The sequence below is a fragment of the Panthera tigris genome, chromosome A3 (assembly GCF_018350195.1).
Source record: "Panthera tigris isolate Pti1 chromosome A3, P.tigris_Pti1_mat1.1, whole genome shotgun sequence".
Classification (NCBI taxonomy): domain Eukaryota; kingdom Metazoa; phylum Chordata; class Mammalia; order Carnivora; family Felidae; genus Panthera; species Panthera tigris.
The window spans coordinates 51,381,119-51,398,995 of record NC_056662.1 but is presented as its reverse complement, the minus strand read 5'-3'; the positions used below and the strand labels follow the sequence as shown (position 1 = coordinate 51,398,995).

Below are 17,877 nucleotides of genomic sequence, written 5' to 3'. Positions count from 1 at the left end.
ATTTGTTCCTGAGGTGCTTGCTTGTGCTTCTCCTACTTTGGGAGCCCTGGGTCAGGTGGGATATGGAGAGGAAGAGACCCATGAGCAAGTGTCCTGAAGACAGTTCCACCCAAGGTTTTTCTGAGGGCTAGAAATTCTATTTTTGGTTTGGCTCTGTCCTGTGTCTCATGCAATTTCAGTTGCATGTAATAATCGGAGTCTCAGGGCAAAGGTGGTACAGGTGCTGCCACACCTCTTCCTCTGTTCTATCACCTCCACCATGATTCTTCCCCGGGGCGGTTCGCCAGGCGGTTCTCACTCATTTCCCCAGTAATGCCTACTGTTGATACATACAATGCCCTGACGTGTGTTCTAATTCTCTGAAATCACAAGATTCCTGTTGTCATGAGGCAGGATCCAGGTTACCCACCATGGGAAAGGGATAAGATCTAAAGCACTGGGGACCATGTAAGGGAGGTGGAAGCCCTTTAGGAAGAGGCATAGAGCTTGTAGCCCCAGCACTGCTTGTTTCCACAGCTGCCCATCCTCCCCAGTGGGGTGTGTCTGCAGGAAAACTGGCCTCAGCTTGTCATGTGGGGAGTATCATTATTTGGATGCCAGGTATGGATGATATAAATATTGTAATATTCTCTGTGGTGTGCTATTCCTGCCCCTCACTTGGGGTCTGGAGGAAATGAGACTCATATATCCTAGCAAAGTCTTCCTGCTTTGATGCTCTGTGAAAGTACAGGTCAGGTTTGGAGAGCAATGCCAAGGCTGGCACGCTGAGTGCACTGTGGGATTTTGAAGGGCCCCCAAGCCTCACTGAGACCAGGGCCCTAAATATGCTTAAATAACAGCATTAAAACTGCCAGATGGCAGCATGAGGCCTTGATCTGAGAGAAACATGGGTCTTGGGGTCTCCTGCCCTCCTCAAGATTTTCCATCCCTAAGGGAATAGGTAGTGAAACGTAGTTACTGGAAACAAATATTAAAGTGTTGAACTCAGCAGGTTTATCTGAAAGCCAGCAACAGAATGGCTATTGCTGTCAAGCCCAGCCACGGCCAGGAAGCTGGCTCCCCTCTGAGGGACCGCCTGTGCTCTGAGCACCACCCTGCCATCCCCGGGATGTGCTTTTCTTGCCAGCATGTTCTAAGGGGCCCAGAACACCCATGGAGAGATCCATTCCACTCCTTGCAGATATCATGACCACCTTCCTGCTACTGGGGGCACTGAGGAGCCCTACTGCTATTCCTCATAGCTGCTTCCAGCCTCCCTTTTGCTCTTATCCAAGCCCCTCATTTCCAGCTGGCTAGCTGCAGAAGTGCAATCCTTACCTTTGTGGGCGTGCTGGAAAGGAGAGAGGGTGCTGCTGCCAGAGGTGCTGGGGAAGTTGGCAGAGACTCCGGAGCTGGCTCCTGTACCTGCAATGAGAACCCAGTCACCGCGTATTCCTCGGGATGACCTGGACAAGCCCCACCTCCAAGGATGGAACGCAAGGTGTAGTCGCAGAGCCTGGAGATCTAGTATTCTGGATTATGCAGGGACTGCAGCAAGGGGCATGGGACAGGGAAACATTTTAATCTCCTAGAATGTTTCATAATCCCTAAAGAGTGTTCTGACCTCCCAAGGGTTAATCTTCAAGAGAAGACACGTAGGTAAATCTGCTAAGACTAAAAAGTGGTGCCTCACCAACTCAATATTTCTATGAACAGAGGTAAAATATATGCAATCTATAAAGATGAGAAAAGTACATATACATACAAGTATTACTGGAGGAAAGTAATAATTGAGAAATTTCTTCAATTACACAAAACAGAAATGTCTTTTTAATACTTTTTCTAGTTATAAAAGTAATATGTTCCATTATTAAAAATCAGGAAAAAAATGGGAACACAAGAAAGAAGTAAAAGAATTGCTAGCTGAAGTTGAAAATTTGGTGTGTTTTCCTTTAGGATTTTCCTAGGATTCATTTTTTTTAATGTTTATTTATTTTTGAGAGAGTTAGCATGAGCAGCAGAGGGGCAGAGAGAGAGGGAGACACAGAATCTGAAACAGGTTCCAGGCTCCGAGCTGTCAGCACAGAGCCCGACCTGGGGATCAAACTCATGGACTGCGAGATCATGACCTCAGCTGAATTCAGATGCTCAGCCTACTGAGCCAACGAGGTGCCCCTCCTAGGATTCATTTTTAAAAATACTTGTGCTCAAGCAGTTTAAGAACAGAGATGAACTTTGCCTTCTTTCAAAACTGTGACTCCTAAAACTTCCCTTCTCTATTCCTTCTGTCACTTAGCAGGGATGAAATGGAAGCTGGTTTTGTGACCAATTGCATCACTGAGAAATTGGTTAAAACAAAGCAAAAATGTTCTGCCACAGAAAACACAACATCCTGATAGCCAATCTTCCTGTAGGCTGGACTTGAGTTTTGCCATTAACGAAAATGATCATGTTTCAAATATGCTTCCTCTGTCTCATTTTTGTCTCTGCCAGTTCTGGAGTAATTTGTGAAGTGTCCTTGCATGATCCCAAGTAAGGGCAGGTGAGCTGGCCTCTCCAAAAGTCACACACTCGGTCCCCCAGCTGGCCCAGCAAGGAGTGACACCTGCCCTGGGACCCTGGTCAGCCAGCCTCAAGGCTTCCATGAGAGCCATCTGTAACACAGACAGTTTCTTTAAGAGAAGTCATTTAGGAGAAACCACACTCTGTAAGTGGTATTTCCAAAACTATCTGTGCACACAGCTTGGGTCAACTTGGGAGATGGGCACCACAGCCAACTGGGTGAGGAAAGTCCTGTTGAATTATCCACACATCTGTGTCCAGTAAGTAGACAAGGTCACAGGAGAGCAGGGCCAGAACAAAAGAGAAAACTGCAAATACAATGGGGACAGACTGAAGATTGGCTCCCGGGGTCACTGTACTTCTGTTAGGTGCCATGGGTCTCAGGGCTGGCCTGTCACTTGGGTTTGCCAGGAATGTAACTGTTGCTGCTGGATGAGAAATGTCATCTGCAGGTGGAGGAGTCAAGAGGTGGGCTCTTTAAACCACACACCTACTGTAAGGAAGCACTGAGGGGTGTGAGGCACACATAACCCCAGCAGCCCCTGCACAGGGGCCAGCCCAGGAGCCCAAGAAGGCTTGTCAACAAAGTCAGCTTGGGGGCTGCTGGGACCACCCTGCCACCCTTCCAGCCCAGGCCAGAGCAGTCTTGCTAAATCAGACCTCTCAGCACCAGAGGTGTCTCCTGTCTGGGGGTCCATCACTTCTGGAGCCCAGGGGTCTAACTTATCTGGTGCTCCTGGTCTTTGCCCTTTCACCTGGTCTCTGTCACCTGCTGTGCTGCCCCAGACATGGATGTGGCTGTGCCAGGACCACCACACAATGGACGGAGCAGTCCCCTCCCCTGCACAGGGCACTCTGAGTTCTGTGGCTCCGGCTTCTCTCCTCTTTCTCAACTGCTGGTTATGGGGATCACTTCTTAGCTCTGCCATTACAAGAGGGGGGGCATGCTGAGGGGTGCACAGGGCACCAAGGCAGCAGGCCCATCTGTGGTGCCCAGCCCTGCACACCACCATGGGCTACCCTTGTGTTAGTGCAGACTGCAGAGCTGACCCGCTCAGAATGGAGGTGGCCCGCACCTTCCTCCCCCCTACCATCCCCAAAGTTTTTAGCCTTTTCACCTGGCCTCAGAACCAGTGGCCTCTCAGGAAGTGCTGGTGGGAAGGCGCACCCCCTCTCCGTCTCCCTGTGAGGGCTATGTGCACACGGCAAACCCTGGGGCTGGGGGCTCTGCTGTGTGCACCTCACAGGCCATGCGGCTCCCCTTCATCATGGTAAGGGGGCTTCAACTGCATCCAGTCAAGTAGGAAAAGCAACATGGGGCATGGCTTTAAGCAGAACCCAATTTCTTTTTTGAAAGCAAACAGGACACTGAAAATAAAGCTAATCTATCTGGTAAGGGGCTGAAAGGAGTTTAAGCTATTCATCAGGAAAAAAAAATACCCATGGGCTCTGTTTGTGGATTTGTCATCTTTGTCTCTTCTTGTCCCTTTCTGCCAGGGCTTGCTGGCCAAGGCTGGGTGACAGAGTCTGGGGTTAGAGGCACAAATGTGCCCAGGCCTGTGGTCCAGGGAGGAACAATGAGAACAGCCCAGCCACACACAGACTTGTGAGATGCCTTTGCACCCAACTGGCAGGACTGCTCACACAGTGCCATCAGCAAACAAGGTGTCCAGGCTACTGCATGTCTGTAAAACACATCTCACTACACCCAATGGACAGCTCCTGAACTCGGTCAGGTGGCAAGGTGGGCCCTGCCTCCATCCTGGTTCACTAGACATTCCCCCAATTGAGCTCTAGCCAGTGTCAAATGAATGGCCCTGGCCTGCAGGTGCTGGGTGGGGTGTTCTCTGGCTGTTCAATGATCCCTGAGCTTACTAGAAAAATGTTCTGTTCTGAGCACATCCCAGGGAGAGAGGGAGGGTAGGCAGGAAGGCTGCATGATTAGAGGTCTATCTCTGTGGGTAGGTGCCCTGAGTACAGCAGGCCACCAGGCCACCAGGCCACTGCATGGCAATTTCCCTATTCCAGATTCCCCTTTGGTCTAATGAGGGTTAACTCAGTACTAACACAAGTATTTGGTGTCCGGGAGGTTTCCCTCCACTCCAACACGTGGCACGTTTTTGGTCCACTTGGCCTCCTTAGAATGGATTGTTAGGTGAACATATTTCTCAGTAGTTTCTGTCGGGTGACCAACTACTGGTCCATCTTACACAGCATAATGCTCCCACTGGAGCCTAGCTTTGAATAAGCAGAGATAAGTCCTTTACACACAGAGTCAGAGAAGTAGATGAAAACCATAGGCCCAGAAAATAGGCAGACATCTTCACACAAGGTCTATATTAAAATGAAAGCAAGTGGGTCCTGGCTCTGCTTAGCTCACTGGTGTGTTCGGGGCAGACTGACTTGGACAGTAGGTAGGGGAGGTGGGGGTTCTACACGGTGTAGGACCATTTTCCTCAAGAGGATTTTGAGAACTGTAAGCCTGTGGCTCAATGCAGTAATACCTCTATTCAATGTGATGACAGGACTTACGGGGCCTTTGTGGTTTGTTAATCCACACAGTTTATAAATATGCTGTATGTGTTAGAGACTGCTGGTCTTCTCTGCATAGGGCAAACAGGTTGGATTTTCAGGAGTGGTTTGTTTGATTCTTAGAGCTGTCGGCGCAGGTGCCCCCAGGATGCTGTGTTGGCCCAGTGCCCCCCAGTGGCGGAGCCTGGAACAATGGGCAAAGCTGCTGGAAACTTGGCAGGAGGGTGTCTCCAGGATCTCCCTGGAAATGCAGTCTAGGAACCCACCCCAGACCTGCCTTGTCGGGATCTCTTTCTTAGCAGGACTCTGTGATGGGTGTACACATTCCAGTTTGAGAGACACTGTGTTAGAAACAGCTGGCCGCTGGCATTTGGGAATGCCACAGCTCCACATTTAGTGGGCATTGCATGATGGCATCTGAATGAAACTTGCCACAGCTTTCCTAAGCAGAATTCTCCAAAACAGACTCTGGTTGAGTCTATCCTGGACCCGATGCAGGGCTTGTCGTCACGGAGGAGGGATAATAAAAATGAGGACATTGGGACAAGTGAGGACCCAGCCCCGGACCTGACTCATTGGTCCCTCCAGCATTCTGTGAGGGTGAGCTCCTGTTGGTCTGGTCCCACTGGGGCAGGTGGGGGACAGAAAGTCAGTGTGGGCTACCTGGGGTGGGGCCACGCTCACCCATTGGGCTGTGGAACTCTGCCATCTGCTCCCTGAGCACCCTGTGTGGTACTGGGTGGACTCATCATCCACGGTTGATGCACCATCCCTCACCACATCTTATGACACAGATATCCACATTTTAAGGATGAGGAAACTAAGGCATAAAGTTAAGTAACTTTCCCAAGAGGGGAAACTCATAATGAAACCCAAATCTTCCTGGCTATGGCACCAGGCCACCTCTGTGTTATCACACCACAGATTCCTTTATGAGGCAGCCCTCAGGCATGAGTTCTTCAGAATGTGCGGGAAATAAAAACAGACAGTGCTGGTTCACCAAGTGAATAGTGCTCTTTGACTTGGGCTTCTTCTTTTTTTTCCATCTGGCGCTGATTTGCCAGGACCCAGATAGGGATGGGATTGGAAGTGACTGCGGTCATTGCTGCATCTGGAAGGAAGCTGCACACTTTCCTATGGGCAGGTCACAAGCAGGGAGGAGGGGAGGCTCCTCTGGGGGTGCTATGAGCATCCAGGGGTCTCCCTGTTGCACTCTAGTTGGTTTAGAGAGGAGTCTCCTCATTTGCACTTGCTTTGTGCTTTCAATACTGCAAGTATTTTGTGCACGTAGGTCAGCCCTATTGGCATACTGAGAGGATATTAGTTTCTCAATTATACAGGAGAGAAAACAGATGGAGGGTGGTTCCTGGCTTGCAGGGTTTTTCACAGTCCCTGAATACCAGGCTCCACAGTAACGTCCACTAATTTCTGTTCTCATGAGAGAGAACAACTGTCCCAAAGGCAAGATGATCGCAAACAATGGCCCCTTCACCCTACATTTCATAGAGCTGTGTAGGGAAGATGCTTCTGTAAGATGGAAGAGGAACCCCTGTACAGAGAGAGGGGGAGTGCCCTAGAGGGTGGGGGAAGATGTGACAGCTCCTGGCTGGCCTTCTCTGGTATGGTGTCTTCCAGACTCCTGCATGGGTGTCTTTCAGGGGGCTCCTGTCACCACTGGCCAGCTCCAGGTCTGCATTATATGCTTTGCCCAGGGTCCATGCCAGGCTCTCTGACCACAGGTTTGTACACTCTGCTACTCACTGACTCTGGGTAGTTTCATGCAGCAAGTGCCCAGGTAAATCACATCAAAACTAGAGGGAGCGTCTCAGCTTGGAGGCAAAGGAGTTCTTGACCACTGGCTGTAGGCTCAGGAAAGGCAGCACCTGATGGGACTGGGACAGCCAGCCAGTGATGTCAGGATCCTGATGAATGAGGCTTCACTGACTCTCCTGGCTCTCCTGGGGTGGAGCTGTTGAAGGCAGTCCTATGGATTTGAGTCCCAGGGTCTTCATGGAGGCTGTGGTCACAACCAGCTTTTCTGATTCTATTGGCTGCTCCTGAGCAGGAGCCTTGGTTTGAAAGATCTTGGGACTGAAGCTTGGTGCATGGGGGAAGTGCAGACCCCAGAGCTGGAGAGAGAAACTCTCACATGCACACTTGAGACCCTGACCCAGACAGGGCTCCATTCACCATGACACCCCACAACCTAGCTGGTTACCTCTCCCCATTTTCCAGATTGGCAGACAGAGGTCTGGAGGCTTGCCCCTTGACTCTTGGCTTCAGTGTCTTTGCTGGCCTCTTTTAGGGCTGGATGCTATGAACCCACTACAAGGCCTTACTGGAAGCTGGTTTTCAGTTAAGCAATTCAGGGCTGGGGGCTGGGGAGAGGATGCACTTATTTTCAAAGTGTCGAGGGCTCAGGGGCTCTGCTTTCTCTCCCCGTGTCGTGGACCCCATTGTTGGACGGCAAGAGGAGGGAGGCACCCCTCCCCTGCCTCAGAGCTCTTCCAGCCATCTGGCTGGTTATGGAAGGCCTGGGCAAGAACAAACCTCATGTGTGTGAGCTTGTTTTCCAGGTTCTTCAGGCAAAGAGACTTTTCTGCATAGGTGGGGGAGTGCCTCACATCTTCCCAGTGAGAACTCCATCCCGGAACTATCTGGTATTGAATCAGTTGGGATCCTCTAGCAGGAGGCAGTGGCATGGTGAGCAGACTTCACCACGGGACCTGCTGGAAGCCTGGAGCCCTTGGCCCTCCCCCAATTTGTGAATTAATGAGCATGTGGCTGGGTACAAAGCTTAGCTTTAAAGATATGCAAATCCATTACTGCCAGTGCATCTACTGAAGTTATCTAGGAAAGAGGGATGGCCTCCCAGGGGCAACCTGCCACATGCTCACCTGCCCACTTGGGCATCTCCTCCCCCTGAACCATAAGGTGGGGGGGGGGCGCGGTGTGGAGTGGTGCTCCTTGTTTGCTTCTCTCCTTCCCTCCCTCCCACTGCTCTTAAGGGCAGGCCCTTGTTCTACTCCCCTAGGCAGGAATATGGTGAGAACATGGAGTGGGGGAGAGGCAGGGTCCCCGCACAGCCCCTCTTCTGCCCTGTGGTAGGAGTGGGCCTGGGGGAGAGCAAGGAAGGGCTCCTGCAGCCCAGGGACAGCTGTCCACCCACTCTCTTCCATGGCGTCTCTCCAGACCATAGATCCAAGGGGCCACATGCTACATTCTCTGGAGCAGAGGTCCCTGGCCCTTCCTCACAGATACATGCAGTGAGAATCAACCAGAATGAGAAGGGGAAAGAGACAGCTTAAGGTGGGACTCTGAATCTGCGAGCCTCACTGATTACATGGGCTTTGTGGAGTCCAGTTCATTCACTGTGACCACTCCTCATCTTTCCCTTGGTCTCATCTGGTTTGAAATGTATGTACAAGAACTTAAAATTGTCTAGTACTTTGCAGGACTTTGCAAAAATACCTTGGCAACTGTGATCTCATTGGTCTTTCCAATAATTGCATGAGATGGAGGGTTCAGATTTTAAAGCCCCATGTCACAGATGACAAAACTTGTTCAAGGTGTCAGGTGACTGACTCATGGTTCAGCTATAGCAGACTTCCCTTCAGGGACCTGCTGCCTGACTGGCCAGGCCATGGGAGCATTTTTGTTTATGCCTTCACTGTATTCATCTGCCTGGGTGCTGGGACTGGCTTATTTTTACAACACCGCATAACAAGAGATACCAGTGCTGAAGCAGCAGTGTTCCAATGGAAGGACAAGGGCACTCACATTCCTTGGTGTTAGGGGGTGCCAGGAGGCAGGAGTAGCAGACCATGCCGTAGATGTTCCTGGGTCTATTTTCCAACATGTAGTAGCTACAGGGAGGGCGAGACAAGACAAAGCAGACAGGTGAGCCAGGTGTCACCACAAGCAAGTACTGATCACTTGGCATGCCCATGATTCAGGCATGATCCAAGCATGATCAAAGTGTAACCAAAGTCAGGGATGAGACACATGCCATGGGAATCAGGAACCCTCAGAAATAGCAGCCCATTTTGACCACTGAGTTTCCCTGGGAGTTTTCAGCATGTCTTGAAATGGAAAAATAGTTTTTCCAACAATAGGCCACTTTGGGCCTTTAAATCTCCTTTCCTTTTTGATTGTTTTCACTGATGAATTTGTTGTGTGTGTGTGTGTCCTCATCATCTTCATCCACATCATCGACCAAAGTGTCTGTGTGCCTACCACATGTAGACCCTGATTAGCTCTCTGGGAGTTCCAGCCAGCGAGCCAGATCCCCCTGGAGGAGGAGCTTCCCCCCCTCAGCAAAAGCCTGTCTCAGAACCTCTAGCCTGGTGGGATTACTGGCAAATATGTCTATGAGCCCTTACGATACTGGTACCTCACAGACCTTCTGCATGCCTGCTGAGATTGAATGGAGCTGGCTGCACTGTACAGAAAGCAGCAATGTCTAGAGAGGTCAACGCAGAAGGCCTTAGGGTTGGCCTGACATACAACCAGGTCATAACTGAAATTCCTTTGTTTCCACCTCAGGAAGCACCGGACTCAGACCCTGCATGAGCTCAAGTGTTCACACTGGGGTGGCATGTACTGAATGAAACAGAGAAATCATTCACAATAAGACTGTGAAGTCGTTTACCCCCATTGATGCCACGTATTTGGAGCCTCCCAGTGTCAGTGTGCCAGCCCTGATGACCACGCTAGACTGCAGAGCTCTGTACCCTGAGTCAGGACCCCTTGGACCTGGCGATCCTCACCTCCAGTGCTCACAGCTCTGGCTCCTTTCCACATGCAGACTTTGGCACCTCTCTTGGCATGTGCCTGCTTTTCATAAACACACATTCAGCGGTGATCATGAAACCATTTATCACATCATGAGAGGTCGATTAAGTAACGTGAGCTGGTGCCAACATTTTTCCTTATGATTTCAAGAGATGAAAAATCCCTCTTCACTATTGGCTTTTTCCATGGTTGGTTTTTAATCTCTTTCTTATTAGCCGTGCACACCCAGGCCCCCACTGATGGCAGGGTAGGTGGCAGCATGGCAGGGGTGCTGGGGTTGTCTTTGGACTCCAGCCTCCATGAGCTGGACCATTACCAATAACATTATGATCATAATTGCCTGCCCTTCCTCAGGGCCTTTTATCCTCAGATCCCTGTGTATCTCATAAACATTAATTAGTCAATCTTAAAACAGCCCTCAGAGAAGCCACAACAGCCAGTTTTACAGTTAAGCCGTCTGGAAAAAGCCTCTCTCAAACATTCTGCCACTCTCCATAAGGCATCTGTGCCTGGGACACAGGAAGTGACAGTGGGGCCTATGGAGCACCTGCTCCCAAGAGGTGGCACGTGTCTGTGTGTGGCCTCATGAGGGTGACAGGCTTCAGACCAGCTCCCTGATTTCTAACATCCAGACCCACTGTTGGCACTTGGGGCTCTGAGTTAGTCCTCACCTCCCCTTCGGGCACATTCTTCTGCTGGATCAGGACTGTTGGTGTGCCTGGCCTGGGAGTCCCTCAGGGCCAGCCTTGCTCATAGCTATATTCCTACTAACTGTGCAGGGCACTGAGGAGGCATGGTTCTAGGCCAACATTGGTTGGAAAAATCAAATGAACAACACTAAGTTCTCCTCCACAGAAGTTCAAAGTTCACAGCCTGACGAGGGCCCTGAGGGCATTCTGTGCATCTTTCTTCCTCCCTTTTAAAAAAGAAGCAGCACAGCTAAACCTACCCTGTTTGACATCTGAGCTCTGAGCTCTGTCTGAGATGAAGAGCCGCAGCTGCCCAGCGGGTGGAGAATGCCTGGGCTTAGAACATGGCTCCCTGATGGGTCCTTGGGGCCGCCACGCTCTGTGCACACTTGGGGGCGGGTCTGCTGCCCTTCCTCACACACAGTTCCTTCTCGCTTTCATCCCAAGGCGGGGGGGGGGGGTCTGTCTGACTCCCATGGGGGCTCGGGAGAGCTGCAGCAGGGCCTCCTGTCCTGATACTGTGTCTGGACCAAGCTGTGTGACATATTAAATAACGTAGCCAAGAAACAAAATACTGAAAGGTAATACATCGAAAAAAATAAATTGGTTCCAGAGGAACTTCCCAGCCTAAGTCGGCATGTGAACTGCCTCTCGCATTTCCAGGCATGTACCACTGCCCAGAACATTGTCAGGTGTGTTTCCTCTTCAGGGCTAACCTCAGCAACTCGTGCTGCAGCTTACACCCAGACCTCTCAGTCTGGCTACACAGGAGTGGAGAATCATTGCTGGGCTGCTTCTATCTGACAGATTCCCATCAGCTTGAAGCTGGGTGTTCATTCAGGGGTCTGTGGCCCTGCCACAGAGTATTGGGTCCCTCTGTCTTTCTGTAGAGGCCTGATTTCCTACACTTTGATCTATGTTTTGACTTTTCTTAGTTCTTTTTTGTTTTTTGTTTTTTTCCTCAAGGGTTGATTAAGGTAAGGAGAAAGATAAAACGCAGTTTAAATGGGGCCTCTAGAATCTTCTATGAAGGGGTTGACTTATTCCATGTCAACAGATATATAGATTTCACCCAAAGATTTCCTTTCCTCAGGGCTCCTAAGCTTGTAATGGATGTGATGGAGCCATTGGATGTTGTCTTCCCACACAATGAGGCACGTAGAACTGTGTCCTTCACCTGGCCTTCCAACAACCCTAGAATGCCTTATTTGAAGGGAGTGGACGTGGACTGGAAACCGGCCAACAGAAGGTAAGATGGGCCACTGCCAGCCATGGATAAGACGCTGCCCTGGCAGGGGGTGGGGGTGGGCTATGAAATAAAACCTCCATGTCTTCCTCTTCTCCTGATTTGTTCCCTGTCCTCCCACACAGCATTTCTCAACAGGAAAGCCATGTATGCTCATTGTTCTGCCAGCATCTCAGCCGCATACTGACGCACAGCAGAGAGGGCAAAGAATAAGGGGAGCGTGCCTGCCAAACCACAAGGGGGGCAGGGCCAAGGGAGCCTATGGTGTTAGGAAGACAAATCCGTGGCGGCCTGCATTGTGGCCTGGCAGCCACATGGACTCCATGAAAACAGCCTTTCACTGAGTGAACAGCGCCAGCTTACCCAGACTCCTGGTAACCCTCCCCTGTGACACAGAGCATGAGAGCCTCATTTGTTCTCTGGGCCTATGGTGGGTAACAGGAGACGGGAGGTCCTGAGGCTCTGGAGCCTTCTCCTGACAAGCACAGTACTCTATAGAGCCCCTCTGAGGAGGCTGGGGGACCAGAGATAAAGTAGGGGCCTTCTGCTACAGTGGCCTTGGGGTTGGGAGTGACTTATTTGAATGGTCTGTCACACTACAGGGCCAAACTGGAAACCAACTACATCTTCATATCTGTGAAGGATGCAGTGAGATGAAAGTTGAGACGTATCTCCGGCACAGTGGCCTTCATCCACTCAATGAGTGCTCTGGGTGATTCAGTCAAGGTGTGGAAGAAGGAGGTCGCTGTTCCTGTGGAGCAGGGAGCGAGTTACTCAAGACTTCAGAGCTCGGAAGACCCTTTTAAGAGTACAGATGCTGGCTTCCCCATTAATCTACAGATGGTCATTCTTATCTTTTGAAGCCTTCTAGAAGCAGGGCACTCACAACTGTTCCACTGGTAATCTTTCTGATAAATATATTGGGACCAAGGAAATTGTCTTCACTGTCACAGAACACCCTTTCTAGTGACCAAGCTGGCACCTGCTTACAGGACAAGGTTATTTACTGCATTGGTTCCTGGGCTTGTGCTTTCTGGCTAGAAAGTCTTTGTAGCCTAAAGATAAGAATGAAACAGCCTGCTCAATATGCATAATCATTGCCCCTTCTAGATCATCTGTAATTATGCCATGGCTGAATCTCAGAGACCACTGTGGGATGCATGTATGGTCTGAGCCACTGCTGGGACAAAGCCAGCAATGCTGTGAGTGAGGCTCCATTCTTCATCTACCCATGCTCCCCTTCTGTTTCACTGGAACAGCCTGTCTGGACAACACCATTAATGCAGAGATGACTTGCAGATCTGACTTGAACTTCATACCTGTTTATCCATCTCTGTGTCAGATAGCTTGGTCTGGATGTTACAACCACCTCAAGTCACACACACACCTCTTCCACCCTCCCTTCACCTTCCCTCCAAAATTCCTCCTCCTCCAGTATCCCACCTCTTAGCAAGTGGGTCTCACTGTCCACACAGCTGGCCAAGGAAGACATCTGAGATTCCTTTTCAAAATATACTTCCCCCACCCCCCACGCCCTTGGTCTGCAACTCTGGTCAATGCTATCTTCCAGTGAGCGCTCATGTTTCCTCTCCTTCCAATTCCTAAGGCTCCCACTTTGCCCCAGTTCTCACAACGCCCCTGGGCTCCTATGTCTTCCCTACACAGCACATTTTCCTCACTGCTGCTAAAAGGATCATTCCAAGGTACAGTCCAATTGTGTCCTATACCAGCTTAGAAGTCTGCATGGTGGTCTGCTTCCACACTGAGCTAACGACCAGTGTCTTCAACATCGTTCTCCAGAGCCATTTTCCCTCTGGCCCCTGCCCCCCTCTCTGGTTTCTCCACAACCCCTGGGCATGCCTCCTTAGGAGCCACAGGGACCCTCAGCTCCACATCACACCAGGTTGCTTGCCCCTTTGAGCTTTGCCCTGAGCATCTTGGAGAGCTCTGTCCTAATTCTTAGCCTAACTCCCACCTTCCCAATGTCACCCTGAGAAGTCTTCTGAGACCCCTTCCGACCCACCACCCCAACCATGAAGCGAGGGGTCCTTCCCAGACTTCTAGAACACCGTGTACACCTACCATACTATGCTGTGGTTACTGATTTTCTTGTCACCTTCACAGAAAACTGTCTTTCCTCTTTGCCTCACTAGTGCCTACCTAGTAGGCTCTGACTTCACAGGTTTACTAAAACAAATGCAGAAGCGGTTATGCTAGGTCGTGAATGTCAAGTCAGATTCTCACCCTGAGAGACTGTGAGAATAAGTTGAAATTTTGCAAAGAGGGTTATTTACTTTCCAAGGTGAGCATGGCAAGGTGTGCACACTTTTCCTTGGCACACTTATAGTTAATCCGTGAAACTCTGTGTATCTTTCATGAATTATGTATCTGCACCAATAAAAACCAGTGAAGATGAAGTTCCAGGAAGCATATATATTTTCAGAGACTAGTTCTAGTCACCTAATGTGAAGAGCATACTGAATTTGTCTCATTCAAGCATGGCGTCTGTGCAGAGCAGTCCTTCAATGGATGCTTGTACCATTGGGTGGGAATGCATTGATTCTGCTTCTCCTAACATGTTCCTTTTGGTGGAGCCCCCACAACACAACAGCCTCAACAATTAAATTAAAGACTGTCACCTATAGAACTTTTATTTTTATCACATTTTTAAGAGAATAGTCTAATTCCTGTGTATTACCTGATTTTTTGCATATTGAAAAATAAGGTTCTGTAATAAGATTCCATGTTTTCTTTATTAATTTGACCAATATGTTTGAATCATACTCTGTGTCAGGGACACTGACATAGAGTTGTCAAGCAGATATTTGGAAATGAAGGTCTGTAGCTCTGGAGGTAGGTCTGAACTGAAGACAGAAAATGGGAGAGACTAGGGCTGGGGGATGATCCCCAGTAGAAAGATGGTGGTGGAAGCCATGGGAATCAATGCTTCTCAGTCACAAATTTGAACTAAGGTCAATTTCTGTAATTTTAAAAGATCTCCTCATTTTAAACAGTTATTCACTTTCAATCTATTCTGAAGTTGGTGGGTCTTTATGCCTTCCTTATACTTCCTTCTTCTTACAGACTAATGCCTGGTGTTCTTGTTTGGATATATCCTCCTTGTTTTCTTTCTCCTCTTAATCCAAGACAGAGATCTAGAAAGATAATGCGCACAAATGGGTTGCAAAGTATAGTGTGCTATTCAAAATGCCACTATTACCATGACCACCATCATTATCATCACTACTACCATCATTACTACCATAACCTCCATCACCACCACCTCTGTCACCACCACCCTCATCATCACCACCACTTCCTCCATCATCACCACCTCCACCATCGCCACTGTCTCCATCATCCCCACCACCTCTATCATCACTGCCACTGTCTCCATCACCATCACCACCTCCATCATCACTACCACCACACCACCTCTACCACCTGTACCACCTCTACTACCATGCCGCCTTTGTCACTGCTTTCAGTTTTATCTGTAACCCTTCCAAGCATTGTGCTATGTGGCCACTAGAGGGAGACAGCAGCAACAGCTGTGGCTTGGTAGATCTGAGTGTCAAGATTGCACTTTGCTCTCCTAGGCAGAACTTGCTAATGTGTCCTGCCTGTGAGAAGGAAGATTATCTTTCTGTCTTTCCCACTAACTGCATTTTCACTTTGCTTTTATGGGATAACTTTTGATAAATAACAGAATTGTGGTGGAATTATAGGCACCAAATGACTCACATATTCCTTAGTAGGAATATGTACCCTCAGATTTTTCCAGAATACCAAAAACACTAAATTTAATCAGAATTTTAGTTTTCTTTTCTCCAAAGCATTCCACATGTGTTATCTTATAGTAAGTATTCAACAAGTTTGTTTTGGGTCATCAGAAGACATTATTATGATGAACATCCGCTTAAGAGATCTGGAAGCTGAGCCTGGGTGGGCTGCCTATCCTCTGAAAGATGTGGGACTCACCATCCTAGACCCTGTGCTTCCTGACTCCAGACACATGCCCTCCTCCCTGCTGAGCTGCTCCTTATAGAATGGGCAAATGCAGGAGTGATGCTACACTGCAGCCTGAGGTGCTCACATTCAGGGCTTTCTGCACAAAGTGTCCTGGGGTGTTGTCTGGTAGCAGCCATGCTTACCCAGGAAGACACGGCCCGCACTCAGCATCATTCTCCATGTCCCCTGGTGTCAGCACGGTGGCCCGGAAGAAGCCCTCACAGTCTTTGTGACGCCTGCATATCTGGTAGCCTCCTTTGGAAAACTTCTCCGCTGGGCAGGGGACGCAGCCATAGTCCTCATCTTTGGTGCCATAACCACAGGACTGGCCAAGAAACCGGACAGAGGATACAGGTGAGTACAGCAGCCACACCCACCACGACTGGGCCTTCAGTCCTTGGGGCACCAGCACACCAGGCACAGTGGGTGAATTGGGCACACTGCGCACAATGAGCACACTAGCTGTTTCCAGAAGCTTCTCTTGCTAGGCTTTGGCTTCCTGATCTGCCTTAACTGCAACCCCCTTGCATCTCCAACTCTGAGCTTCTTTCCCCAGTGCTTCTAGGCTTTAGACACTGTCCCTCTCCCAAGGGTTTCTGAATAAAGGCAGCCAGCTAAAGGGATAACCTGCCAGTGATGCAGCCTGTGGCATCTGATGTCCTCAGCTCTGTACAAGAACCGTGAATGCTGACACTGTGGGTGTTTTGCTCAGCACTTAACAGAACAACATAATGAGGCTTTCCCAAAGAAGAGGGGCACTGCAGCACTCAGGAATCAGTATGCCATTCCTGGAGGACATCAGTCATCCTCCAATCCAGATGGCTTGAAACCTACTTGATCAAAGAAGAGTAGGAAAGTAATCATCCTTTAAAAAACTAAAAACAGGTCCTTAGAAATCTGTAACAAGTGCTCGGCCATCTCCCTTGCCAGGGAGACACCGTTTCTGTGCTCACTGCTGCTTCAACCCTTTAATTGTGACATCTGAGGACTATAGTGACTAGCCTGATTTAGCTTAGGAACCACAAGTAGAGTGATACAGATGAGGGCAACACTCATGTGATAGAGAGTGCCAGGCCCAGGCACAGCTAGCAGGGGCCTTACCAGGTAGGGCTCCTCTCCTGGGCCACACTGGGGACACTCGTGGCACAGTCCCGTGGTCTGGTTGTAGTACTCATTCTCTCCGCAGTTGGAGTATTCTGCTCTGGCTGAACACAGCAGTGACACCTGCCACAAGAAAGGGGGTCCTTTTGGCCTCTGTGCCTCCTTGGAGACACACTCAGGTGTGAGCACCCCATGCACGTGTTGCAGAGGAAGGAGTCTGGGTGTGGGGGCCTGCTACTACTCATGTGGTACCAAATCCTAGAAACTGCAGCTAATAAACTGGGCAGGCCAACTCGCTTCCCATCAGCTGGTTTCACTCCTGCATCTCCTTTTACCCCTCCATCAAAACTCCATCCCATCTTTGAGGCCTGCTCCAAACTCTCTTCACCCATGAAATCTTGCTTCCAGCCTCTCTAAGGTTATGGAGGAGGCAGCCCTCTTCCTGGAGCCTCTAGAAAGGCAGGTTTCAGTCACATGCAGCCTCTCCTCTTTGGGGAGTCCCATGATGGGGGCCTGGATCTTTCTCAGCTATAGGACCACAGGCATGGTGCTCACCACACAGACACTGGGTTACATAGACTGCAACACAAGGAAGCATTCAAAGACCCCTAGAAAGGAAGCTACCGAGGAGAAGTCTGATTTGGACCGGGTGCTGCTCAGTGCTTTGCACTCTCAAAAGAGCCTGGTGAAGGAGGTGCCGTTAACATTAATCCCACTGCACAGCTGTGGAAACTGAGGTGTAAGAGGCCAAGGGACTGGCCTACAGCAGTGTGGAAGGTGAAGGAGCTCCCACTGAACCTTCTCCCGGGCCATACTGCAGGTGCTCCGCAGGGTAAGGGTGCACTTACCACCAGGACAGGGAGCCAGGGCATCTGCTTGCAGTCTCCTGCGTGGGCCATCTTCTCCTGGGGCCTTGCCTGAAAGACACACTTCATGGCACCCTGGTGCCTGTAGGGCCTGAGC

The 17,877-nt window shown here is 49.9% G+C and overlaps 1 protein-coding gene across 2 annotated transcripts in view; it reads right to left on the bottom strand.

Moving 5' to 3' along the window:
• EDAR (ectodysplasin A receptor) overlaps positions 1-17,877 on the bottom strand; it is a 33,989-nt gene that overhangs the window by 12,471 nt on the left and 3,641 nt on the right. For both annotated transcript variants that reach the window (XM_042981042.1, XM_015544577.2), the window contains exons 3-7: positions 17,763-17,831; positions 16,915-17,037; positions 15,957-16,138; positions 8,854-8,939; positions 1,318-1,404 (exon numbers count right to left, since the gene is read on the bottom strand). In XM_042981042.1, coding sequence (XP_042836976.1) covers positions 1,318-1,404; positions 8,854-8,939; positions 15,957-16,138; positions 16,915-17,037; positions 17,763-17,831 — 547 coding nt within the window. The remainder of the gene's footprint in view (positions 1-1,317; positions 1,405-8,853; positions 8,940-15,956; positions 16,139-16,914; positions 17,038-17,762; positions 17,832-17,877) is intronic.